Source organism: Stenella coeruleoalba, assembly GCF_951394435.1.
Source record: "Stenella coeruleoalba genome assembly, chromosome: 7".
NCBI lineage: Eukaryota > Metazoa > Chordata > Mammalia > Artiodactyla > Delphinidae > Stenella > Stenella coeruleoalba.
In genome coordinates this window covers 18,259,303-18,286,124 of record NC_137153.1, presented here as the reverse complement: position 1 = coordinate 18,286,124, position 26,822 = coordinate 18,259,303, and the positions used below count along the sequence as shown (strand labels likewise).

The following is a 26,822-nucleotide window of genomic DNA, read 5'->3' as shown; positions in this document are numbered from 1 at the left end:
ATACATCACAGGCAGACACTTTTTATACTTTAGAGAAGAAGAAAAAGAATACCATTCTTGGGTTTCCCTGGTGGCGCAGTGGTTGAGAGTCCGCCTGCCAATGCAGGGGACACGGGTTCGAGCCCTGGTCTGGGAGGATCCCACATGCTGTGGAGCAACTAGGCCCGTGAGCCACAACTACTGAGCCTGCGCGTTTGGAGCCTGTGCTCCGCAACAAGAGAGGCCGTGATAGTGAGAGGCCGGCACGCTGCGATGAAGAGTGGCCCCCGCATGCTGCAACTAGAGAAAGCCCTCGCACAGAAACGAAGACCCAACACAGCAAAAATAAATAAATTAATTAATAAACTCCTACACCCACTATCTTCTTTAAAAAAAAAAAAGAATACCATTCTCCCTTTCCCCCTAATTAACTGCGACCTGGGCTACTAAGACCCTCAAATAACGGCAACAGAAACTCAGAATTTCTAAATGAAAATAGAAGAGCAGACTTCCCTGGTGGTCCAGTGGTTAAGACTCTGCACTTCCACTGCAGGGTGGCACGGGTTTGATCCCTGGTTGGGGAACTAAGGTCCCACATGCCCCAGGTGCGGCCAAAACAACAAAATAAAACAACAACAACAACAAAAATAGAAGAGAACCTAGAGAATACAGAAGACTGAAAAATCAGGATTCAAATATTTCCTGAACCCTTCTCTTGTGTCTAACCAAATCCTATCAATCATCTAATTCCCAGCCCAAGTCCCTGGCACCAGCACGTTTCCGGCACCCGCTGACCTCACTCCTCCCAACTCCTCCTCCACTTGCAGCCCATGCTCCACCTGGACTTTCTAGGGTTTGCAATTGCCTGCCAGGTGATTCTGTTCATTTCATTTTCCCGTGTAGATTACAACCACTTTCCCTTCTATGCTCCACAGGCTCCACCGCAGGCTCTCAACAAACACCTACTGATGGAACAACAACAACAGTTTCAGATGTCGTAGAATTTTAGAGCTAAAAGGAATCCTAAGATCTTTTTGTTCAATCCCCTGATTTTAGAGGGGATAAGCAGAGGCCCAAAGAGTTAATCATTGGTTCCAGACTGTCTGTTCAGCTCAACTCTATACTTGGTTCCTCCCTAGATCCCTGGTCTTCCCTATCCCGACCTCCAGCCCTACGTTCTCCTTTTTTTTTTTAAAGCTTATATTTAGTTGGACAGATTGATACATGTGTTATTTATTTAATTTTAAAACTTATTTGGCTGTGCCGTGTCTTAGTTGTGGCATGCGGGATCTTTGTTGCAGCATGTGGGATCTTTAGTTGTGGCATGTGGAATTTTTTGTTGCAGCATACGAAATCTAGTTCCCTGACCAGGGATCGAACCTGGGCCCCCTGTATTGGGAGTGTGGAGTGTTAATCACTGGACCACCATGGAAGTCCCAGCCCTATATTCTCAGTGAACCGCTGCTCACACTTTGGCCTGACAGTGGGAAGAAAAAAAGATTAGATCCAAAGACCACAACCTCCTTTCAAAAGGAGGTTGGGATGCCCATCGTGGTGTCCAATGGTAACAGGGGGCATTGGAAAGAAAGGGGCACTGACTTGAAGGGGAGAGGAGAGTCAGCAAGAAGGTGGCAGGAAAGGAACAGGGTGGGAGGTGGAGTGTTTAGAGAGCCAACAACCAAGTCTAAGCAGGATCCAAGCAAATCCAGTTCTTTACCAAAAGGCATTTAGACCCAAGTGGAAACTGATGAGAGTAAAGGGGGAGAGGAGAAACACCAGACAAACTCAGATCTGGTTCTGACTCTGCCCTTGACAAGAAATATAATTTGGGACAAATTATTTAATTGTCAGGTCCTCAGTCAGACTCAGAATCATGTATTCTCTGGTTTGGAGCAAGTCTTCCTTCCAAGGATTTGCAATCAGGTTTTACATCTTTAAGAGCTGGGAAGGGGGTGGAGGGATAAATTAGGAGTTTGGGATTAACATATACACACTACTCTATATAAAATACATACCCGACAAGGACCTACTGCATACCACTGGGAACTATACTCAATATTTTTAATAACCTGTAAGGGAAAAGAATCTGAAAAAGAATATATATATATTTGTATAACTGAATCAGCTGGCTGTACACCTGAAACTAATACAGCATTGTAAATCAACTATACGTCAATTAAAAAAAAGAGCTGGGAAACGTATCGCTTCAAGCGGAAACGTTAAAGTGGGTCTTCTTTCCTTGCAGAATGCTGTAGTCTGTTAACATCACAGTTTACTCAGAGCCTGCTGTTAAGTCAAAATCCCACGGTTGTTATTTTAGTCTGTTGACACTGCAGTTCCATATTTTACCATGTGACATCATTAAAGTTAGGAATAAGACATTTCGGGGCTCCTAAATTATGACAGATGTATGGTAGTTAGGTGCTTTTTCTCAGAACACCCTTTTAACGTGTACTGTACTACACGTGCGAACCATACTCAAAAAGAAATGTTGATCATTTTCAATTAAAACACTGGATGGCAAAGAAATACATACTTTTAAAACATTCCTTCTCTCAAAGTTCACAATACCTGAATTATTTTATAATCTGTTATATTTGCCTAAACTGATGATGCTATTTTTTTTAGGTGTTTACATTCGAATTCAATCTCTATGCTTAAAGCCTGCTGTGAAGTTAAAACCCTGTGACTTTCAGTCTGAGACAGTTACGTATTTCACATTTTACTACAGAGCAGAAAAAAGGCAAAATTAAAAACCAAAAACAGAACCTCAAAATTACGCTGATCATTGGTGACAAAACGCCCTGTTTTAGAAATACAGGGTAGCCCTTGAAGTTATTGTATGGACACCTTCTGCCGAGCTGTATCCTTGGCCATCTATTTTTAATCCTTTTCACACAGTCAGAATGTTAGATCTGGAAGGGACTTTTGAGGTCATCTGACCCGACCCACTCATTTTCCAAAGGAAGGTAGTAAAGACCAGAGATGTAAGTGACTCACTGAAGTCAAGCAGGAGATTATTAGTACAGCTGATCTGGAACCTGTATTTTCAATTCTCAGAGTTTTTGTTCTTTGTTTGCTTTTATTTATATTTGTTTTTTGAATTGTTTTAAAATCTGAAATATTATTGCACTGTATAAAGTAAAAACCAAAAACTCTTCTAACAGACCTCCCTCCCACCTTCCCATGCCATCCAACTCTTTGGGGGAAACCACTATTAATAGTTTGGTATATACATATCCAAATTCCATGGGTGTGTCTATGTACATTAATACACAGACATATGGGTATATACACAAGATTTTTAAAAAAAAATATTTTTTGGCCACACCGCGGCATGTGGGGTCTTAGTTCCCCAACCCGGGATCGAACCCACACCCCCTACAGTGGAAGTCCACCAAGATTTTTTAAAATAATTTTACTCCAAACTAGAACCTAACTAAACCAAAATAAAGCAATTTTGGAATAAAATGGGAGTTCTGAACAACAAAATAAATATCATCTTTAGAAATTATCATGAAATTTGACAACAGCTCTTCAGGAACCAAGATAAGGCTGTGTCATGCTTGCTATGATGCGCGGCCCAGATTCCCCTCCAGGATTGAAGGATTTATTCCCCCCAACTCTTGGGAGTGCTGCTGGCTGACAGCCGTGAGCTGGAGAGATCTGCCTTGACTAAGATCCCATCCACTGAATGCTCAGTGTGGAAGTATAAAGGCCAGGCCCCCTGATGCAATGCAAGACTCTGAAGGATCTTTGGGGTGTCCTACAGGGTCCATGGAGGCCTTGTTGCAACTGCCTGACAGCCCAGCTTCTTCCTCTGCCCGAAATCTACATCCTGTTCTTCCCTCCCCACACCTCCCCAGGTATGGATCCCGAGAGCCTTCCCCCATCAACGCCTTACATGCCAATCTCAGAGTCTGCTTCTCCAGTAACCCAACCTGCAACAGGCAATCAGACAATCAGACAATCAAGATACATTTTCTCCATGGCTGCTAAATCGATGAAGACTTCTCATTTTTCAAAGAAAATTTCCGAAAATCGAGACATCCAACGAATACGTATTTCAATTCAAGTCACTTTTTCACGTGCGTAAAACCTTTACAATTCTATGAGAAAATGTATTTCAAAACTAAACACTGGAGTTTCTGGGGGCAGAAAGCAGAGAAGCTGCTATATAAACTGTTGGAGAACTAAGAGCATTGCAAACAGGTGCACAATAAATAATTGTTGAGCTGAATTAAAAAAGACTGTCAATAGACTTGCTTTTTGCTCATGGCTGGGTAAAGGCTGGATTTCTCTCTCTGCTTCTCCTTTTGTTTCTCCTCGTGCCTCCTTTTTTTTTTTTCTATTTCTCGATCTCCTTTCCTCACTTCCTTTATCTTTTTCCTTTCCAGTATCTCTCCCTTTTACTTCTCAGTATTCCGATCACTATGTTGGTTCCTCTGTCTCTCTCCCAAATTTGCTCATGTTCTGCATCAAATGAGTAGAAACAGGAAAGTCCTGAGCAGAAGGGGTCAGGATGGACGCTCCAGCTTTGCCAGAGCAATTAGCATAGCTGTTAGTTCAGAGAGGCAAAGGGTCAAATCCAGGCTAAGGAAGGAGAGACGTGGGGACAAGAAGGTCAGAGTCAATGAAGGAGGTCTCAGTGAGTACAGTTGACCTCTGACTCCATTCTTTGTGCTTCAAGAAACACATCAGGCTCTGGAGATGCAGAGAGAAAAGACAGAATCGCAACCCTTAACACATTAAGGTCAGGACTTCCCTGGTGGTCCAGTGGTTAAGACTCCATGCTCCCAATGCAAGGGGCACGGGTTTGATCCCTGGTTGGGGAACTAAGATCCCGCAGGCCGCACGGCACGGCCTAAAAAACAAAAAAGAAAAATCATATAAAAACACATTAGAGTCAAGTGGAGAAGTCAGTAAACAGTCATGAGAGGAAAGAAAAGCAAGGGGGATTAGGCTTCCCCGAGAAATGACATTTCAGATAACTCTTACAGGAGGCCATGAGGAGGGCACTACAAAGGCGTGGAGGGGATGAGAGAGCTTGGCCCAGATGTAGGATGAGAGGAGGCAGAGGCAGGGCTTGAACTGTGATGCTGGTTGAGTCAACTCATGAAGGGTCCTCAGTGCTATGTGTGGGGCGGGGGCTGGAATTTACCCTTTGGAGCAGCGTGTTATCAGTCTTACTTAATAGGATTAGTTAATAGGATTAGTTTGGTACTTTAGAAAGATCATTCTGGGATCAGAAGAGAGGATGGATTGCTAGGGATAGAGGCAGTGAAACCAGTTGGGGGGGTTACTACAATGTGCCAGGCAAAGGGTGATGAGGGCGTGAACTGAGAATGTGGAGCTGGAGGTACGCAGTGAAAGGAGAAAAGGGGTCCGGATGAAGAGACCTAGGAGGAAGACTCAGAGCTGCAAAACAAATTGCATGTGGGAGTGAGGCAGAGCAGTGGCAGACACTCCTTCCTGAGCTTCTCACCGCCTAAATATCTTGAAATGCCAGGAGTGCAAGGTCCTGACTGCCCTTTTCTTGGGTCATTACTCCAGGCTGTGCTGGCAGCAAGGAACCTTGAGGGGTGAGGTACTAACTCCCTTTAGAACCAAGAGCAGCCTTGCTAATGCTCAGTATCGAAAGCAGTGGATTCCCTGGGCCCCTTGTTCCTCAGCTGTGGTGCAGACCCACTGTGTGCGTAGTATTTATCTGGGTCTCTGCGTCACCCCTGTGGCACAAGGTGGGCCAGGAGAACCTGTGCAAACATGATGCTCACGCCCCTTGCTGCATTGTAAGAAAGTTCTTTGTCTCTGACCCAAGCATCTCTTGTCTTCTACTGTAAAACAGTAGTGACTTTGCCATAAGTAACAGGCTAAGTTATTAGCTTGTAAGATGGGGAAAACCAAACCCTGGACCCAAGAGGGAGAAGGAAGATTTGCAGCTTGAGTGATTTGGTGTAAAGTGATGCCCTTCCTTAGGGGGAGGAACTGGTGTGTAGGAGCAAGATAATGAGGTCAGTTTTATTGATGATCATAATTTACTGTCAACTAGATATGGTCCTTGTATATAAGTATTGATATAGGAGCTCACAGACCTGTTGGAAATTCTGCCCCTAATTGAAGCAGGAGTAGAAATCCCCAGAGGTTGGCAATCTCTCATGCCCACATGATACCCAGCTGTCCACACTTGCAATGCTTTTTCTGGTGTATTCTGCTGGCACCTCCCCAGAACGCAGGTGGCAAATAAACTTCTTAGGAGAATCCCAGTAATGTGAGTAATCAGCTGACATTGACTCATTTTATTTACTTGGTTAAATGTACAGCTTTATCCAGTAACCTCAACTCTAGCAAGAAAACCTATTTTGGGGGGAACTCCTCACACATCACCCCCTCCTCTTTCATTTCCGGTGGTTCCTGCAAAGAACCAGTGATAGAAGGGAAAAGGCATTTGGGGTGAGAGAGAGGAGGAGTGACAGTGGAGGAAAGAGCAAATCTAAGACCTTCCTTTCTAGGCAGGAACTCTGTGTCTACTGCCAACCCTGGCCATGTAGCAAGCGTTCAGTTAAAGTTTCTGAAAAAGTCCTTCATTTTGTTTTTTTATCCATTACACAGTCCTAAACAATTAATGTTTATATTTTGATAACCAAGATTTTAATACTATTTTTTCTTTAAGGTGTGGACCCAACTGATAAAATAGCTCTTATCACTTACCCGGTTATTCAAAAGCTGATGGTTTAGGGGTGTCCAGGTACTCATCTTTGCCTGCATTTTGGGACCACCTATGTTTTTTGGAGGTGCAAATGCCATCATGAAATAACTGGATATTCTTCCATAAGAAAAACTATACCTGTAGAAGAAATGAATCATATAATCTTCAGAATACTAAAAACACTAATACCATATAATCTTTTAGTACGTTGGGACCAGGGAATGGGAGGGCTAACATTTATTGGGAACATTTTATATGTCAGGAACTTTTATGTTTGCTCAATTAAAACTCGTAACAGGGCTTCCCTGGTGGCGCAGTGGTTAAGAAACCGCCTGCCAATGCGGGGAACACGGGTTCAAGCCCTGGGCCAGGAAGATCCCACATGACACGGAGCAACAAAGCCCATGTGCCACAACTACTGAGCCTGTGCTCCAGAGACCATGAGCCACAACTACTGAAGGCTGCATGCCACAACTACTGAAGCCCGCACGCCTAGAGCCCATGTTCCACAACAAGAGAAGCCACCGCAATGAGAAGTCCGTGCACCGCAACGAAGAGTAGCCCCTGCTTGCCGCAACTAGAGAAAATCTGCGCACAGCAAGGAAGACCCAACACAGCCAAAAATAAATAAACAAATAAATAAATAAATAAAACTCATGACAATCTGGTGAGGTGGTGGGTTTTAGCTCATTTTACAGATGAAGAAAATGAGGCTCACTGAAATAATACTCTCTGCCCAAATTTATACAGACACTAAGCGGAGAACTGGAAATCAGACCCAGGTCTATTTAACTCTGCTTGATTTTCATTGAACCATGGGAGAAATCCAGAATCTCTCCTAGCTAAGAACATACCATATTGGCCAGAAAGAAGAAGTATTTATAAAATCACAGTGCAATATGAAAACACTCTATCTTTGTCCCTTGTGACCTTCTTCCTCCCCTCTTATCTTTCTGACATCTAGGTAACAAGGGTTCTAGCTTGATACCATATTTAAGAGGTAAAATGGTACAACAGATAAAGCCAAGACTTTGGATACAGACAGATTTGGGTTTAATGGGGGAAATGTGCTGTTTTTAGATGTCCAGTACTAAATATGTCTTCCTTCATTTGATTAAAGCACTCTAGTTTCCATTAGGAATTACTTTTCCCTCATTATTTAGAGTCTGCTCTGTTGGTTAATCAAGGTGGCCTCCCCCTCCCCAGTCATGAGACCAAGCTAGGCCAGTTTACTTTTTTTTTTTGGGGGGGGGGCTGTACCACTCAGCTTGTGGGATCTTAGTTCCCTGACCAGGGATTGAACCCAGGCCCACAGCAGTGAAAGAGCCAAGTCCTAACCACTGGAGCTGCCAGGGAATTCCCCTAGGCCAGTTTACTGATGCTGGCTTATCCTTACTTTACAGCTGAGGTGGTCATTCAAAGTACCATAGGTGCCCTGAGCAGACTAACAAGCTGTTATTGCTGCCTCAACCTTCGGAAGCCCCTCGTCCTTTCTTACTCATTTTGTAAGCCAGCTGATACAATAAATCAATCTCCTCTTTAGCTTCCATTAGCTAGAATCTATTTCTGTTGTTTGCAACCAAAACTTTTTACCTTATACAGTTTGGATCCTGGTTCTAAAACTTACTAGCTGTGTAACTTTTTGCAAGTTATTGAATCCATCTCAGTTTCCTTATTTGTAAAATAAGGGTGTGCATATCTACCCTCAACTGCTGTTGCAAAGGTTTGAGAAAAAAGGCTCAAGCAGAATGCCTGACAGATGAGTGGTCTTGATGAGTAGAATCCCTGCAGCCTTTCTTAGAACTCCCTGTCATTTACAGAGCGCCTCAAAGCCTGTCCTTTAGAAGCCCACAACAAAATATTTTAAGGTGAAAAATATTTAAAGCAGACTGATGGTATTTTCAGTATGTATCCTCCATGTTTCTGCTTATTTGTGCTTTTCTTCCTCTCTGTAGGTAGATTTCACATCCAAGGAAGTGGTGCTGAGTGAGGGGGCTAGGACTTACTTGCCTGCTTGATTTCTGGGCTGCGAAAATTACAGCAACAAATACTGGACACCTCTTTAAAAAAAAAATCACTAGTGTTTAGCTGATAGAGGATTCCCCAAATGCTAGATCTGAAATTTTGAGGCTCTCACTTGACATGTAATATTCTCTCTCAGGTTTAAGTTAGAGCTGAAGATAAAGCCAATGTTTTAAAATCTCAGGGTTTTAAAGGTAGACAGTATCTCAGGGTTTTAAAGGTAGACAGTATCTTCCTACAGTTTTTTGCTGTCACCACTCCACTGGCATAAGGGGGCTCAGATCAGTCCTTATATTCTTAGCTCCAAACAGCTATGTTGCAAAAGGTGTAAGAAATGATTTCATTACAGTGTTATTAATTGGCAGCTATAAAAGTACACGTGAGCAGGCAAATTATAGGTACAAAGCATGGTCACTGAATCTAGATCTGCCCAGTTAAAAATCACATATTTCTTTTTTGTTATTGTTATTTATTCATGTTTGACCTTTCTTCTCTTTAAACCAATTGGTTTTTTCTCTGTTTTATTTTAAATTTTTATTTATTTATTTTGGCCGCTCTGTGCAGCTTGTGGTATCTTAGTTCCCTGACCAGGGATTAAACCCGGGCCCTCACAGTGGTTAAGAATCCACCTACCAATGCAGGGGACAGATTCGATCCCTGGTCCGGGAAGATCCTACATGCCGTGGAGCAACTAAGCCCGTGTGCCACAACTATTGGGCCCGCGTGCCACAACTACTGAAGCCCATGTGCCTAGAGCCAGTGCTCCACAACAAGAGAAGCCACCGCAATAAGAAGACTGTGCACCACAACGAAGAGTAGCCCCCGCTCGCTGCAGCTAGAGAAAGCCCACACTCAGCAACAAAGACCCAATGCCACCAAAAATAAATAAAATTTAAAAAAAATTCTATAAACCCAGGCCCTCGGCAGTGAAAGTGCGGACCCCTAACCATTGGGCTACCAGGGAATTCCCTAAACCGATTGTTTTCAATTTCTTTTTTCAGGGCCATAAAACTCTTTGAGAATATGATGAAAACTCCTGCTGTAAGCTGAGAAACTCTCTCTCTTTCCAGTTTGTGTAGGAAACAATCTGACTGATTCTAGGCACAATTTCTGATTATGACAAAGTAGTTTTTCTAGGGCCTCCCCAAGGCCTTACACTGGTTGTTTTCTTTGTCCTGGGTCCTCAGAGCTAGAAATTATTTGAATTAGGCTTTCTTCAAATCAACTTGAGGAAAGTTTGGTTTTCAGGAGATGGGCCAGGCCGGGAGAAAGAGACCTCTTGGTAATAGTCTTGCTGAAGCAGGCAAATGGAGGTGCCCTGCTCTGTCTTTTTACAGTTTTTCCTCCTCCATCCATTCTAGAAGATGGGCACCGTGCATATTTGCACGCCCACACCGGTTCACAGTATAGACCACTCAGACACTTTTATACAACATACATAAAAATAACAAGACAAAGCAAGTTGTCTTCCCTCCTTCAACATACAAAGCTTGCTGTTGCTTTTTTTTTTTTTTTTTCGGTACACGGGCCTCTCACTGTTGTGGCCTCTCCCGTTGCGGAGCACAGGCTCTGGACACGCAGGCTCAGTGGCCATGGCTCACGGGCCCAGCCGCTCCGTGGCACGCGGGATCTTCCCAGACCGGGGCACGAACCCGCGTCCCCTGAACCGGCAGGCGGACTCTCAACCACTGCGCCACCAGGGAAACCCACTGTTGCTTTTTTATGACCTCTTTTCCCCTTAATGGCTGTCGTTGAATGTTCATCTTTAATTTTTCTTTGGATAAAAAGGAAGAAAAAGGGCTTATGGCCCTTGCCCCCAATGTGTGGTTCTAGTTCCATGTTTAAAGGCAAAGATAGTTCCTCTGGTAAAGTTCCAGTGGCCACGTACTTCCAATCCCATCTTCTAAGCCATTCTTCACACTGTCACCATTATTCAACTGCACTAAGGACCTTATTAGGCCTGTATTAGAAGTACAAAGATGAGAGTCTTGGCTATAATGGAGCTAAAAGTCTACTGCTAGAGAGGTTTCTTTTTGTGTTTGTTGTTTTCTTGACAAATAAAAAAGGTATATATTTAAGGTATACAACGTGATGTTTTAATACATGTATACATTGTAAAATGCTTACCACGATCAAACTATTTAACATATCCATCACCTCCCATAGTTACCGTTTGTGTGTGTGTGTGTGATGAGAATACTTGAGATCTACTCGTTTAGCAAATTTCAAGTATACATTATTATTAACTATAGTCACAATGCTGTAGATAGGGTCTCTAGAACTCATTCATTTTATAACCAGAGGTTTGTACCCTTTGATCAATAGCTCCCCATTTCCCCACCCCCCCAACCTTTGCTAATCACCACTCTCCTTGGGAGGTATTTTTAAAAAATACCTGTCGGGGCTTCCCTGGTGGTGCAGTGGTTGAGAGTCCGCCTGCCGATGCAGGGGACGTGGGTTCGTGCCCCGGTCTGGGAAGATCCCACGTGCCGCGGAGCGGCTGGGTCCGTGAGCCATGGCCGCTGGGCCTGTGCGTCCGGAGCCTGTGCTCCACAACGGGAGAGGCCACAACAGTGAGAGGCCCACGTACAGCAAAAAAAAAAAAAAAAAAAAAAAAACCTGTCATTTTTCAGCTCAAAAACCTTCAAAGGCTTGATAATGGCTACAGAATATCCAGGCTTCTTAGCATGCAAATCTAGGTCCACTATGAACTTACCTCCACCTACCTTTTCAGCCTCATCCTCCTTTCTCTCCCTTCATGCACTATCTGCCCAGACACACTGAACTTCAGATCACAGAACATGGTACAAAACTGATGCTTCTTTGCTTATGTGGTTTTCTGACACTGCTCACCTGAATCCTAATCTCAGTAGTACGTACGTAATGGGTGCTCAATAAATATTTGTCAACTGAATGAATGAATACAACAGTGGAGGGGAGGCGGTTTAAGGATTAAGACTAGTGGAAGGGAAGGATAAAACTCAACATTAGGAACTGACCACTGGTATTAAACTCAGGACGATCGGATTTTTATTTGGAGTTTACAGAGTGGAAGAGGATTGAGTTTCTATACTAACATACATCTCACCCATTGTACATTGCAGTATCATCAGAGGAGATCAGATATTATCAGGAAATTATCAGGAAAGAGGGTATGGTTAGACTTAAATATGAATTCATCTGATATTCAACTAGGTAGAAACAGAAAAACTATAATACCGTGCAAAGAGCTAGTGCTTGATAGGCATAGAAACAATTATTTGTTGGTTGTTAATTTCAGAAATATGAAGCATCTGTCACTTGAACTGCAGCTGAAACGGAGCAAAATGTAATTCCCGGGGGGGCACTGCCAAGGTTTGTGAGAGACCCAGGAGGATCTGAGAGAGGAGCTCTACAAACGAAAGTCTCCATCTTTTTCATGCACTGCCCACTGCTCTCACCTCTTTTGGTTCGTCTTTCTCTTCAAGCCTCTGGCGCTGGTGTTGCCATAGTTGCTGTTTCTTTGACTCTGTCTAGCCCCCACCCCTTCCAGTAGTCCAATCACCGCCTATAAATCTTTTCGCTGGCATCCGGGGTCTCTTAGGCAACAATGTGTGGTCTCTTGATTGGCCAGGAGATCCTGGAGGGCTGGCTCCAAAATTGGGCGCATGGATAAAACGAAAAAGTGTGAGCGCCAAGAGGGTGGGAGGGACTGCAATCTCCCAATATAATGCTAGTACGAAGATGCAGCCGATCCCGAAATAAACAGCCTTAAAAGCCCTCATTCAAGACGTGTGTTCCAAATCAGGCCAACCTACTGAGCATGCCCAGTTACATCGTTCTGGTCGCTCCAGGGTTCCAAAATGTCAACTCCATTTCTCCGGGTTTTAAGAGTGGCCAACAGGTAAAAGAAGGTTGGAGGAAAAAGAATTCTAGAGAGGTTCACTGAAAGAATAGCACCTGCACACAGGAAGTGGAAGAACGTGGGAAAACTGCCCAACACACAAACTCGCAAATGCTTCAACATGACTTTTAATCTATTGGATTAAAGAATTCAGGCCGATTGACAGATACACCAGGGAACCAGCAGATGGCATGCCTTAATAAGAATAGCTCCAAATTTGGGAAATTTTAGGATCGGTCTAATTTAATTAAATTTGTGGAGTATCCACCATGTAATGAGAGGCGGAGTGAGAATGCAAGGATTAAAAAAGAAATCTAATGAGGAAGCCTGGAAAATGCAATGTAGAAATAACTACTGTAAGGACCACAGTGATAACTACTGTGATAGAACTATAAACAAGTGTTAGAGAAAAACAAAACATTCAACATTTCAGAACGGAGCTTCTCTGGTAAATGTAAAGCAGTTCTTATGGGCAGCAGCTAAACAAACAAACAAAAAAGACTTTCTCATTATCTAATATTTCCTAAAATAGATAAAAATGTACTCCTATGCAAACAAATGTAAACTCTATGTTTGTAACGTTTCATAGTTTTGAAATAGGCAGCATTTGTATATCTCCCATTTAAAAAGAAAATGAAAAGTGAAGCTCATAGAGGTTGTTGCTTTCCGTGAGTTGACAAAGGATCAGCAAGTGGCCAAACTGAAATTAGAACCTAGGTTGTCTGAATTCCAGCCTAGTGGTTTTTCCGCATGATCAGGTTGTATGTAAAATGAATAAACAAAGCCTTTTTGCAGGGCCAGAGGCCTGGGGGAGGTAGGTAGATGCAATACTAAAATACCGTGTATTACCAGTTAACATGTATGGTTTCAAGACGGGTTCATCCAGAAAGACACCAGTTTTAACAACATGCTGGGAGAGTGCTGTGTCTCTGTGAAGTTCCCGCTCATTAAAGATTTTCTACTGGTGGTTACAACATTGAATGAAAGAGAGATGGGTTTAAAGAGAGCAGAACACTTTAACCCTGTTAGAGCTGAATATTTTTATCCATGAAAATAAGGTCCCTTTCTTTGATCCTCTCAACCAGCACCCTCTAGACCTGTGTTCATGGTGAGCGCACTGGCTCAACATCCTTGATAATTCAACATTACCTTTAAATAAAACATTTCAACCACAAAGAAAAGTTTAGAGACTTGCCTAAGAAACACCCTGTCTCCCCACAGAGATTTTTTAAAATGTTAACATTTTGCTTCCTGTGTGTGATTAACAGTTGAAGCCCCTTTTGCATGCTTCTCAGATCTCATTCCCCACCCTGCTTGCCTAGAGGCAACCACTATCATGAAATTAGTGTGTAGCCCACTAGTCCACTTTTTATGCTTACTGTATATACATGGTTGACCTCATAAACAATACGGCGGTTTTAGAGAGCTATCATAATTTACATATCTTGTAGTTTGGTTTTTCCACTCTGTTCTGTTTCTGAGATGTGATCATGTTGATACATTCAGTGATAATTTCTACATCATTCCCACCTCCCGGTGTGAACCAAGATATGTTCTATGCCTGACAGCTTCAATGTGTCCGTGTGTAAATTGCATAAAAAATGTGCTAGCAGCACATCTCCAGAAGATCTGCAGGTACAAGGGATCTGGAAGTACATGAAGCAGGTCCACACAGATTTTCACAAACGCTCTTAGCTGCTTCACTCACCCTCAGTAGAGGCAGTGTTGGCTCCACAGGACACAATGACTTGACAAGAATCAGCCTAAGGATCAATACCACTTTCTTTTTTTTTTTTTAAATGTTACTGCACGAGTAGTTATTTATTAACGAAATTGAAAATGTCTCTTCAGATCTCTTTTATGATGCGCTTTCCCATAGCTCATCTTCTGACATTCAACTGCATTTATGGCTGTCTCAGCTCAACATTTATTTATCATTTAGGGAACACCTTTAAAAAGATTATGTTAAAATATACGAACCAAAATTTACCATCTTAACCAAGCGTACAGTTATGTTAAGTACATTCATATTGTGGGACAAGATCAAAATATTACTTTAAAAAAAAAATTACTTTAAGTCCTGTGTGCTACCACAGATCAAAATGATGCCCGTGAAGTCTAGGTTGAAAACGGACGAAAAGGAAGAGAAAGGTAGGTAAAATAATGTAGGCAAAAGGAGGAACAGTTTTGGCTTGAAATGAATCCAAACTCAGCCATTAAAACGCTGTGTGACTTTGGGTAATTCATTTAACCTTTCTGGACCGTTCTTTTTCGCGTCTGAAAAATGAAAGGTTGGGTTTAGATGACTTCTAAGAAATCTTTCAGTTCTAAAATTACTTATGTAGAAAAAGCGAGGAGAAACGTTTCCTAAGGAGCAAAATATGGGGGAATGCCACCAATCATCCACAAGCTCCACCTGCCCACTAAGGTGTTGGTAAAGAAGATATAAACTGTTCATGGGCAGGGGCAGGTATCCTGTCTGCTCTGTTGTTTCAGCCTGGAGCTCTGCAACAGGCCAGCTGACTACCTCCACCTGAACCCAGTGCCACCCTCAGCAGCTGGTGACCCGCCTCTTAACCATCTCCAATTCCCGGGTCCCCGGGGGCACACTGGTTCTCAAAACAGGTCCTGGTAGTCTCGCAATACTAGCATCCCAGGGTTGAGAGATGAGAGTCGCCGCGCTGTCTCAGCAGGGACAAGAGGGATGGCTTTGCAAAGGGGGTTATTTAAGAAAAACGCTTCCAGAGCTCGGAACGACACCGCAGGGGGTAGGAGGCGCCAGCGCCACCAGCGGCTCGAAACCGGGAAAAACGAGGCGAGCGGACCGGGTATCAGGCAGCTGGGCTCAAAATGGGAACGCTCGGCCACGCGTGCGCAGCGCGCCTGCGCCGTGCGTGCGCGCGCGCGCTCGCTCCGCTGGCCGCGCGCCGCGGCGCTCGCGAAAGCTCGCGGTCGCTCTGAGGCGCGGGCTGGCGGTCCTCCTTCGCTACGTTTACCTGAGGGACCCGCGCCCACCCACGGCCGGCGCCGCAGCCCCCCTAGGAGCCCGGCCCCGAGGTGTGAGGTGAGTCCCGGAGCGTGTGGCTCCCCCGTCCGGCTCAGCGGGAAGAGGGCTCGGGGAGTGTGGGGACCGAGGAGGTGCTGCCGCGGCTGCCCGCTCCTCTGTCTAACCCTATGCCGAGGAGCCACCAGCAGCCCCGGCAGCTCCTCCTCAGGGATCGTTATTCTCGTCGCAGCCGAAACAAAAGCCTTGGGTGCCGGGCTGTGGCGGGGTGTCTCGGAGCTTCTCGGGGTGGGCGGCGGGCCGGCGGGGCGCGGGGGAGCGGGGTTTGGGGCTGGGGGTTGAGGCGGACAGATGCCCGCGGACAGGATTAACCCTCGCGGTCCCGAGCTCGCGCCGGACAACCTGTGCGAGTGTGGCCCGCGTTCCCTCCGCGCCGACCCCGGCCCAGCCCTTCGCTTCGGTGGGCGCCGCGGGGGCGTGTGGCGCTCCGGGGCCGCCCGGGGCGTGGTGGAGGGCGCGGCCGCCGGCGGGGAGGACAATGCACCGAGGGCTGCGCGTCGGGGCGCGGCGGTCCGCCCGAGACCCGCGTCGAGGCTTCCGCGGGCCCGGGCGGTGTCTCAGCATCTGACCGGCCTCCTGTTTCCAGTCCTAAAAGTTGTTCCCTCCCCGCCCTCCAGTCAGTTCGCAAAGTCTGCTGCTCCCTCCTCGAGGCTTCCCCCGCTGCCCGCTTTGATGCTCCGTGTGTTTGCCCTGGGGTACCGCGGGGCAGTTCATCCAGAGCCTCTGAAATAAAGCTGCTGTTAAAATATTTCAAGACGTTTTAGCAGCTTCCTAGAGGCTTTTGAAGAGTTAGGTGCCTCCTCAATAAGAGAAAGAAAGACGGCTGCTTCTTTTTTTTTTTCTTTCTGTTTTCCTTTTTTTTTTTTTTTTTTTTTAGAACAAAAGCACATGCCACTAATTCAGGCATAGGAGTCAACTTAAAGTTGCAAAATATCTGCTGTAGGAAAGAGGTCCGGTTTTTGGCCCATAATTAAAATGAAAATTTGAATTTTGGTTCCCTTCTAAATTTAAAAGGATGGAGCAGCAGAGCAGACTAGCAGCTATGGAAGTGGATAACTGCTATATAAAAACAGCCAAACAAGATCTTATTTTATAGAAGTAGTTCTCATAGACCTGTCATGTTTATTTACAGGAATTGGGTTACTTGGCAAAGCCAGTACCGCAAGAACAAGGAAACAAAGACCTGACATTGGGGATGTTACCTCCCTCTTCAGCCTTCTTTTAGCCTTTAGCGGTGTGCTGACAGTCAAAAGAATAGATAAATCAGTAGTTTTGTTATTAAGAAGCGTTTACTCCTCAAGATAATGCTTTCCATCCGTACTTTTAAGCAAATCAATACCATCTTTTTCCTCCAGGAAAAAAAATAAAAAGCATTTGCTTGAACTACCTACCAAACCACAGCATAGAGGTAATAAGACAGGAAAGTGGTGTAAAAGCTTAAGGGGGCAGGCTTGCAAGGATAGAGCTGAAGATAAAAGATAATTGAGATGCAGCCCTTCTCTTACCGGGTTGCCTTTTATTTAGTGCAATAACATGTTCCTCCTCTACCCCCCAAGGGCTTTGAAACTATCAGGAAAATAAGAAGGTGATTAGTAAAGCCTACCATCCTACCTTCTCTTTCCTCCTACTTTTTTTTTTTTCTCATCCACTAATATTCTCTACCTCCACATCTCTCTTGAATCTACCACAGTGTCCTATTAATAAAAGAAGAAAGGACCGTAGACTCTTTCATTCCTTTTTTCATCTTAGCTACTGTATTCCTCTGAGCTTTATTCTGTGCTTTGAACATTTAGGTGGCTTTTTCTTGGGAGTCCTATAATTGAGATATTTGAAATAGGGAGGATTGAGGGGAATATAATAGTAAAGTGCACATTCTTTCTTTGTATAGTACAATGTGAAAGCTTCATCATTGGGCAAAGAGAGGGGAGTCTTTAACTCACAATAAGTCCTCTGTTTCCCACTTGACAGGAAAAAAATGTCTCTCCCCAACTTAAATTTCATATTTGTTAGTAATATGAGATTTTATACTGAAAACTTATTCTGAGCATATTAGTTTGTTGATGTTAGGCTGCTATTGACTTTATTTTCTTTAAGAGACAGGTGGTAGGAAACAGTTCTTACCACATCTTTACCTTCTTTTGCAGGGGAGAGCAGTGTTGGCCTCAGGTTTGTTTTTTTTTAACCCCTAAAACTCTAGAATTAGGGCTGCTTAAAGCTGCAGCTGCCCACGTAAAGAGCAACAGTGCAAATGAAAAGCAAGACTTTGAAATATGTTCGAGAGATTGTTCAGTGTAGGTTTGCGAAAAGATGTGTAGCAGGGTCTTGAGGAAAGAAATGAAGGTTTTTAATAGTGGCTATTTTTTAATAAGGCTAGGGATAAATGTTTGAAGAGTAACAACTCTTCATTGGCTAGGAAGCAATTTTAACTGACTATTGCATCAAAAATGATGGATCTCTCTTTGAATTCCAATTTGTTATACTGAGAACTAGCGACAGTTTTGGTGGATCCAAGGAATGCACTGCAAATGAAGGTTGAGATAAATATAACTAGGCTAGTCGGCTTAAAAAAAAAAAATCCTGGTCCCCAAATTTTATCTCACTGAACTAATTTTATAGTCAAAGCATACAACCATGCTAAAGGGAAAACAAAAATCAGGGGCTTGATATTAGACCATTTTCTGAACAAATTTTAATTGAAAAGGGAAGCCAAGGCTGGAATGTCACCTGATTTTTTTTTTTTTTTAGTCCAGAGTATGGCTATCTTTTAACTTTCCAGTTTTGTTTTTAGATTCATTTTAAAAGATCTTCTGCTTTCTCTAGTCTTAAAAGTAATGTATAATTTGTAAAATGGACTGGATTTTGATGCCTACCATTCATTTAAATTTTGAACTTAGATGTATTTGTTTTTCCTGTGTTTGTTTTTCTTTCTAAGCCATATCACTCAGCACACTGGAAGATTAGATTATCCATTGTAATCAGGAGATGACAAGATGAACTTTAAAAATTACAGAGATGAAGTAGGAAGGAGATACTCTGAGATTAATAGGAATCTGGGACCTATGAATTAAATATGGAGCTGCATAAATTTTCTTTTTGCAACCAGGAAACAGTATTTCTAGAATGAATTTATTTTTTAAGTAATAAGATATGGAAAACAAAAGGCCAAAAACCACATGGGTTTTAGGAAAAGGAACCTAACACTTAGAGCAGTGAGTATGCTCTGAATGTATATTTTGCTCTCCAACAAGACTGTAATTTACTTGAGAGAAGAAACTCTTTAGAGGTAGTCATTGCTAATCCTTGTAATGCATTCTTGGAAAACTCCTCTGAAAAAAGACAAGGAATATTTCTCCTGTTCCCATTGTAGCCACCGTGTTTGAGGCAACCTTTAGATGGTATTTCTGAATTGGAAATGCAAAATGTTATCTACATTTATAGAGTGTCAAGAAAATTAAATCTAAACTGAGAATGATGAACCAGATCACTTTCTGTACAGAAAGTGTGAATTGGAATAGAATTGCTGAACATAATCTTTTGTTTAGATTCTTGACAAGCCCTCAGGGCCCACTGTTTCATTGTTTCTTCTGGGATTCCGCCTGCTTTCCTCTTCACTGTTGCCATCTCCTGCTTTTCCCACTTGAGTTCTTTGGGTCTGGCTTTGTAGCCAGCCTGGGAAGACAGTCTTCCAAGACTGCATCCCCTTTATTGCTGTTCTTCAGGACAAATACTCAACTTACTTTAAGGGCTTTTACTTTCTGTCATCAAAAGAAAACTGGTAAATTGGGTAATACCAGATTCCTGATGTTACACATTGATAAAAATTAAAGTGTATGTTTAAATGTATCTATTCCTTTTTGTTTTGTGATGAAATGATAATCAAGTAGCTTAATCTGAAATCAGTTTTCCATGTTATATTGCTCTGTAGAGAACTGAATGTGCCTCTTTTCTCAGGGTTAGGGCATGAACAACTGTTGCCATATTGCTCACTTTTTACTGGACCCTGCCTCCTGAGGCTGTTCACTCCAGTTATGTTAATCCAGCAGTTCCCTTTATTCAGCGGAGATTCTGCAGATTCTTATAGTAAAAAAATATAATATCACTAAGAATGCCAGAAGGACTTTAAACCTTTATTTAATGAGTTGCTATATTTTGGCAGTATCTCTTGGGGTCCCGAATCTTCTCTGTGTCCTGCTGTCTAGAACTTCAACTTACAGCTTTTCCAAGGATGATTCTACCTTAGGAAAAATGACTGTTGCTACCCATACTCACATGATCTTGATTAGAAGCAGATATTTCATTATGTTATTTAAAAGCAGTTTAGAATACATATCAAAATTTTTTTTAGGGCTTCCCTGAGCCTGCGCGTCCGGAGCCTGTGCTCCCCAACGGGAGAGGCCACAGCAGTGAGAGGCCCGCTTATCGCAAAAAAAAAAAAAAAAAAAATTTTTTTTTAAAACTGTGTATAACAACATTTGATTCAGCTGATAAGTGATGTGATTTTTTTCAATATTGAAAATCAGTTTTTGACTCATACTATGTTGATCATCAGTTTTTTGCTTTTCTTACTATCTACAGTAGGACAGTTTGTTTTTGTTTTTTTTTTTTGCAGTACGCGGGCCTCTCACTGTTGTGGCCTCTCCCGTTGCGGAGCACAGGCTCTGGACGCGCAGGCTCAGCGGCCATGGCTCACGGGCCCCGCCACTCCACGGCACGTGGGATCTTCCCAGACCGGGGCACGAACCCGTGTCCCCTGCATCGGCAGGCGGACTCTCAACCACTGCGCCACCAGGGAAGCCCAGTAGGACAGTTTTGTGTCCCTTGGCTTGTTGCATAATTAGCAGCCAATAAATCAGTGATTCAGCTAGTATTCTTGTCAGCCAGTCAGCACACATTTATAGATTTAGCAGAGTTAAATTATCCCATACACAAATAATATACGACAGATTTTTTAATAAAATTTTAGCATTTATAATATTTTATTTATAATTTTTTGTTTTTGTTTTTTGGCCACGAGGCATGCGAGATCTTAGTTCCCCAACCAGGGATGGAACCCTATGCCCCCTGCAGTGGAAGCGTGGACTCCCAACCACTGGACTGCCAGGGAATTCCCTGTAATATTTTATTTTTAAACAACTGAAATAGTTTTATTCTGTTCTGTGTATGTATCTTTTTGACAAAAGTTATATATATATATATATATATATATGCTGTTTTGCAAACCATTTTTAAATTTTATTTTTTACTTATTGTTACTGTCTTACCATGTCAACATGTACAGATCCTGCTCATCTTTTTTAGTGAGTATATCATGTATTGGTTGTACCATAGTTTTACCAGTTACTTATTGGTAGACTTATAGGTTGCCTCTGGTTTTTATTTTATAAACAATGTTGCACTAACAGTTTGGTTATACATCATGTGTACTTGTGTTTACTTTTTTTTTTTTTAATTTATTTTTGGCCGCATGGGTCTTCGTTGCTGTGCGCGGGCTTTCTCTAGTTGTGGCGAGCGGGGGCTGCTCTTTGTTGTGGTGCGCGGGCTTCTCATTGTGGTGGCTTCTCTTGTTGTGGAGCACAGGCTCTAGGGTGCGCAGGCTCAGTAGTTGTGGTGCATGGGCTTAGTTGCTCTGCAGCATGTGGGTTCTTCCCAGACCAGGGATCAAACCTGTGTCCCCTGCACTGGCAGGCAGATTCTTAACCACTGCACCACCAGGGAAGTCCCTGTGTTTACTCTCTTAGAATAAATTATAGAACAGGTTTTCTGGATCAGATTGTACACATTTTAAGGGCTTTTGATGTACGTAGCTGTTTTTTTTGAAATACCAACTAGTTTACATTCCCACCAGTAGTATTTGAAAGTGGGGAATTCCCTGGCAGTCCAGAGGTTAGGCATTTTCACTACCATGGCCTGGACTCAATCCCTGGTGGGGGAACTAAGATCCCGCAAGCCACACGGCCAAAAAAAAACGTATAGTATTTGAAAGTGTTGGAATGTTGAAAATGTTCTTTTTCCTGCACCCTCTCCTATACTGTGTTCTGTTATTCTTATTTTGCCTGTCTGATTGGAAAAAATGTTATATATCATGTTCACATGTTTTTAGTAGTAAAGTTGAATATCTTTTCATGTGTTTGTTGGCTATTTGTATTTCTTTTGTAAATTTATGTCTTTTTCCCATTTTTCTACTAAAGTATTCTTTACCTGCTTTTTAAAATATTCATTTTATGTATTACTTTTGCTAAGCACACAATTATGTACAAATATCCTATACTGTTAAATTACTCTATTTTAGGATAGCATTTCTCAAAATATGACTTATAGATCACCTGTAATAGAACCTGAGATAATCATTAGAATGCATATCATTTTCCAGAGGTTCCAATTTCTTAGACTTATGGGGGAATCTATGAATCTGCTACACATTAAGATTAGGGCACCTCTGATTTGGGGGAAATATACATTCTTTAAGATTTTTACTATTCCTATTTTTCTTTTTGTCTCACGGCATTCCACTGGTTTTTTTTCTTATTTATTTTAATAATCATAAACTACTCTTGATGTATTAAGATTATACCCCAGCCTAACATAATAATTTTACAAAAATGTTTTGATATGTGGAAATTTTTATTTTTTATTTTTTGGCTGTGTTGCGTCTTTGTTGCTGTGCGTGGGCTTTCTCTGGTTGTGGCGAGTAGGGGCTACTCTTTGTTGCAGTGCGCAGGCTTCTCATTGTGGTGGCTTCTCTTGTTGCAGAGCACGGGCTCTAGGCGAATGGGTTTCAGTAGTTGCAGCATGTGGGCTCAGTAGTTGGGACACGCAGGCCCTAGAGTGCAGGCTCAGTAGTTGTGGCGCACGGGATTAGTTGCTCCATGGCATGTGGAATCTTCCCGGACCAGGGATCAAACCTGGTGTCCCCTGCATTGGCGGGCGGATTCTTAACCACTGTGCCACCAGGGAAGTCCTGATACATGAAAATTTGAATGTCGTAGTACATAAAGGAAAGCACTTTTGTAAGGTGGTGGGGAGCCTTGCTTGTAAATGAGGCAAAAGGAATAATTGAGAGAAAAACAAGTAAATAGAGTAGGCAGAAGTATAAGGGGGTTTCTCATCTAGTTTCAAAAACCCAATGAGCTATTGCTTAGTTTCTTCCTCAAGTTTTATGTGGTAGTCTTCTTTGAACCATATATTTGAAACCCATACTGCTTGAAAAATAGATTAGTCTAAGTGAAATTTTTGAAATTTTTATTGTTATATACATATTCAGTAGGGAGCAATGTTCCCTTTAACTTTTTTCTTTTTCTTTTTTTTTGCGGTACGCGGGCCTCTCACTGTTGTGGCCTCTCCCAATGCGGAGCACAAGCTCCAGACGCGCAGGCTCAGCGGCCATAGCTCACGGGCCCAGCCGCTCTGCGGCATGTGGGATCTTCCCGGACCGGGGCACGAACCTGTGTCCCCTGCATTGGCAGGCGGACTCTCAACCACTGTGCCACCAGGGAAGCCCCCCTTTAACTTTTTTTAGTTGCAAGCAGATGAACATGCTACATAAGCAGCAAACTACAAAGATGGAACTTATATGGATGTTTTAATACTGTAACCAAATAAAACTTTCAGTGGTTATTTGACACATTTAATGATATGCATAATTGTTACTGTGCTGCATGGTAATTAAGCTTAAATATAAATAACTGTGTTTATTATCAGTTTTCTTTAGCCAGACATCACATTTTTGGGACCAGCTTGAAGGAGGAAAAAATATGGCAGGCCCAGAAGCTTTTGCAAATATTTCTGGTTTAGAGATTTCAGTATTAGAGAGATTCGATGTTTGGGGACAGGTTTGCTTGTATCTTTAGTGTTCCTAATTCTGGAGGCCACAGACTTTCCTTTTCCCGTCCACTACTCAAGACCAAATACTAGGGGGAGAAATTGGGACGATTCAGCCATTGCTTTACTTTCTCCAAATAGTTTTTTCTGCCTAGTAATTAAAGCTTGGGATGCAGAGGTCCCAGTCATTGATAGTCAGTGGACAGAGGACAGTTTCCTTCCCTGCTTAAGCCAACCCAGTTCCAGGTCTCAAGGTCTAAGCTGTCACGGGCCCTAGTATATATTTAAGTTGTCTGTTAACCCGGGTCTCTGAGAATTTCTGAACCTGTCTTTTTCATGTTTTCCCAATCTAGGCTGTCTACCGCAAACAGAAATATCTAATATCTATGAAACAAAATGAAATAAAAGCAAATTTAACATCAGTATGAAACCAAATGAAAGTATGATAGCTTAGTATATGCTTTTTTCCTGCCAGACCTGCCTTCCACTCCACCTATACCCTTCCAGCCCCAAATGAGATGCATATTTTTACCCCTGGAAAAGTAGTGTCAAGTCAAAGATTCTACAACTTGGAAGAAACTATAACTGGGAATCATTCCTATTCCTGCTATAACTTTCTAGGGATGATTTCTAGTCTCTGCAACTTGGCTGTGTGTAATGAAGCATTTGTTGGTCGAATGTTTCTACATCTATGGTACTAAATTTTTGTACTGTCTAAAAGGATGAAGTAATATTGGGAAAATGTCCTGATACTACTTTTAGAATCTTCTGTTTGCCAGTTCAGTATTGGTTGATAGTAGTCTTTGTATCAGCTGTTATTCAGCAATAAAACTACCTAATGTTTGATGTTGCTTTACCTTTTATAGAGTAATTTTACATGTATTACTTCATAATTCACTCATAAATCATCTTTGTTAGGGAGGTGCTATTTTCAGGAAGGAAAGTTCTGAGTTCAGAGAAGTGAAGTGACTCAAAGAGCTATAAAGAGGCTTGAATCCATATCTTTCTATTTATTTATATTTTACATCTTTCACAGATACCATCTGCCAAATCATTTAATGTAAAAACTGCACTATTAATGATTAAAACACATATAATAAAATTTAAATGAAATAACTTAGGTTATAAGCGTGGCAGATATTTAAATAAAGTTTAGGACAACAGCATACAGATTTTTCAAAATGGATCAATTATGTCTTGTGACAAATGAAAAATTGCCATCATAGATGGGAAATTAAACGATATGTTATATAGACAACTGAGGGAAGAGAATTTGCCTTTGAATGCTGTTTATGTTAGTATATCTATACCATAAATGATAAAGTAGAAAAACTATACTATATGAAATACCCATGTATTTTATCTATTAGGTCAGTATTATATCTCTCATCAAAGATTTTTTTTTTTTTTAATTTCTCTTTCTGGTAGTTCATTGTTAGTGTATAGAAACGCAACTGATTTTTGTATACTGATTTTGTATCCTGAAACTATACTGAGCTAATCAAAGATTTTAATATCAAGTCGATAATATTTTGAGAGGAAATGACTAATTTCTCCCATTTTTAAAAAATTTCTTTTCAGATATTTCAGTCAAGGGAAGAAATAGCTCTTCTCCTAAGATGGAATCTGTTGTTTGGGAATGTGGTTGATCAACTTGATCTGTTGGCCAAGTGGTGCCCTATGTAATAAAATGAAAAGAAGAGGCAAGATGATGTCATTTTCCCATATTGTGAAACCAACAACAAATGCCTTTTGTGAGACCAAGTTAACAAACCTCTGACGGTGCAAAGAGTATTTCTGTTTGAAGAACTTAACAGAAAGATCGAAGAAGTACTTTCAAGCTGAGACCTGCAAGTGTACAGAGATCTAACATACATATTGAGTAGGCCTGATCATCTGATTCTCATTCAGTCAAGGAAGCATGGCTGTGAGTTGGATCGTCTTCATTCTGTGGCCCTTGACTTTGTTTGTGAGGCATATAGGTGGGCACAGTTTGTTTTCTTGTGAACCTATTACCTTGAGGATGTGCCAAGATTTGCCTTATAATACTACCTTCATGCCTAATCTTCTGAATCATTATGACCAACAGACAGCAGCTTTAGCAATGGAGGTAAGACTTGATCTATTATTTGACATGTCGTAGAAAATGATTCTTGTATTACCCTGTTTAACCAAGCTAATGAATGTGTCTGATAGACAACAGGAAAATAATGTTGTTTTTAACTACATCTTGTATGTTAAAAAGTTATGTATTTAGGTTCAAACTCTAATGGATTGAAGATTTCATGTTTGGGGAATGTTACTCATCTTAGTTTTCAGACATTATTTTATAAAGAAATTTGAAGCACTGGAACTTGGGAGATAATAGCCATTCAGAAGTTTAAAATTGTCCAAGTTATGATATGATTACATCTTTTCTGTTTTTGCTAATAAAACTTTAAAGAACAGACTATACTAATAGTACTCATAATTCAGTTACTAAATATGGAAGGGAACATGACTTTGAAAATGGGTTCTTTTGTTCAGCCTTAGGCTGGTGGTTTACAGTATCTGAATTTTCTTAAATAGTTAAAGTGATTTCCTGGTCTTACCATGCCCTTCTGCATGTGGGATCTTAGTTCCCCGACCAGGGATCAAACCCGTGTCCCCTGCATTGGAAGGCGGAGTCTTAACCACTGGACCGACCAGACCACCAGGGAAGTCCCTCCCTGTAACTTTTTATTATGGAAAATTTCAGTTATATATTGATAGAAATGTATGGAGTGATATAATGAACACCATATACCCATCATCCAGCTTCAAAAGTTATCAACACATAGCTAGTCTTGTTTCATTTATGACTGCACACCCACCTGGGTTGCTTTAAAGCAAATCCCAAACACCATAATTTCATCCATAAATATTTCCGTATATATCTCTATAAAGTAACGACTCTTTCAAAATATGTAAACATCGTACCTGTATCATCAAATATACAATTAATGTTTAAATTACTCTTAGAAGTTCACAGTTTATTTTATAGTTGACTTTTCAAATCAGAGTTCATGCAATGCATTCAATTGATGTCACAGTTTATAGTTTCTCCTTCCCTTACCCCTCTCCCTTTTTTCTTGTAGTATGTTTGCCCTATTTCTCATAGTTTTATTTTGCAGACTGCATCCCTGTGATGTTATTTACCATGTTCCTCTGTCTCTGTTTTTGTTTTGAAAGAATACTTCGTAGGCATGTAATGTCTGCTTGTTACTCTTTGTAATTTTAGCAGCCATCGATCATCTCTTTGGTCAATAATTTTATTAGGGGTTTGCAAAATGGTGATATTCTAGTTCTGTCATTCTTCATTTCTCAACCAG

The 26,822-nt window shown here is 41.8% G+C and overlaps 2 protein-coding genes across 2 annotated transcripts in view; one reads left to right on the top strand and one right to left on the bottom strand.

The window, feature by feature from the left end:
- FBXO16 (F-box protein 16) overlaps positions 1 to 12,192 on the bottom strand; it is a gene marked incomplete at its 3' end in the record, with an annotated part of 55,118 nt that extends 42,926 nt beyond the window's left edge. The window contains exons 1-2 of the mRNA XM_079927780.1: positions 12,148 to 12,192; positions 6,688 to 6,823 (exon numbers count right to left, since the gene is read on the bottom strand). Of these exons, the coding sequence (XP_079783906.1) occupies positions 6,688 to 6,786 (99 nt within the window). The 5' untranslated portion in view covers positions 6,787 to 6,823; positions 12,148 to 12,192. The remainder of the gene's footprint in view (positions 1 to 6,687; positions 6,824 to 12,147) is intronic.
- A 3,004-nt stretch (positions 12,193 to 15,196) lies between these two features.
- The window catches only part of FZD3 (frizzled class receptor 3), an 89,462-nt gene continuing 77,836 nt past the window's right edge, over positions 15,197 to 26,822 (top strand). Inside the window, exons 1-2 of the mRNA XM_079925496.1 lie at positions 15,197 to 15,654; positions 25,054 to 25,582. Coding sequence (XP_079781622.1) covers positions 25,394 to 25,582 — 189 coding nt within the window. The 5' untranslated portion in view covers positions 15,197 to 15,654; positions 25,054 to 25,393. The remainder of the gene's footprint in view (positions 15,655 to 25,053; positions 25,583 to 26,822) is intronic.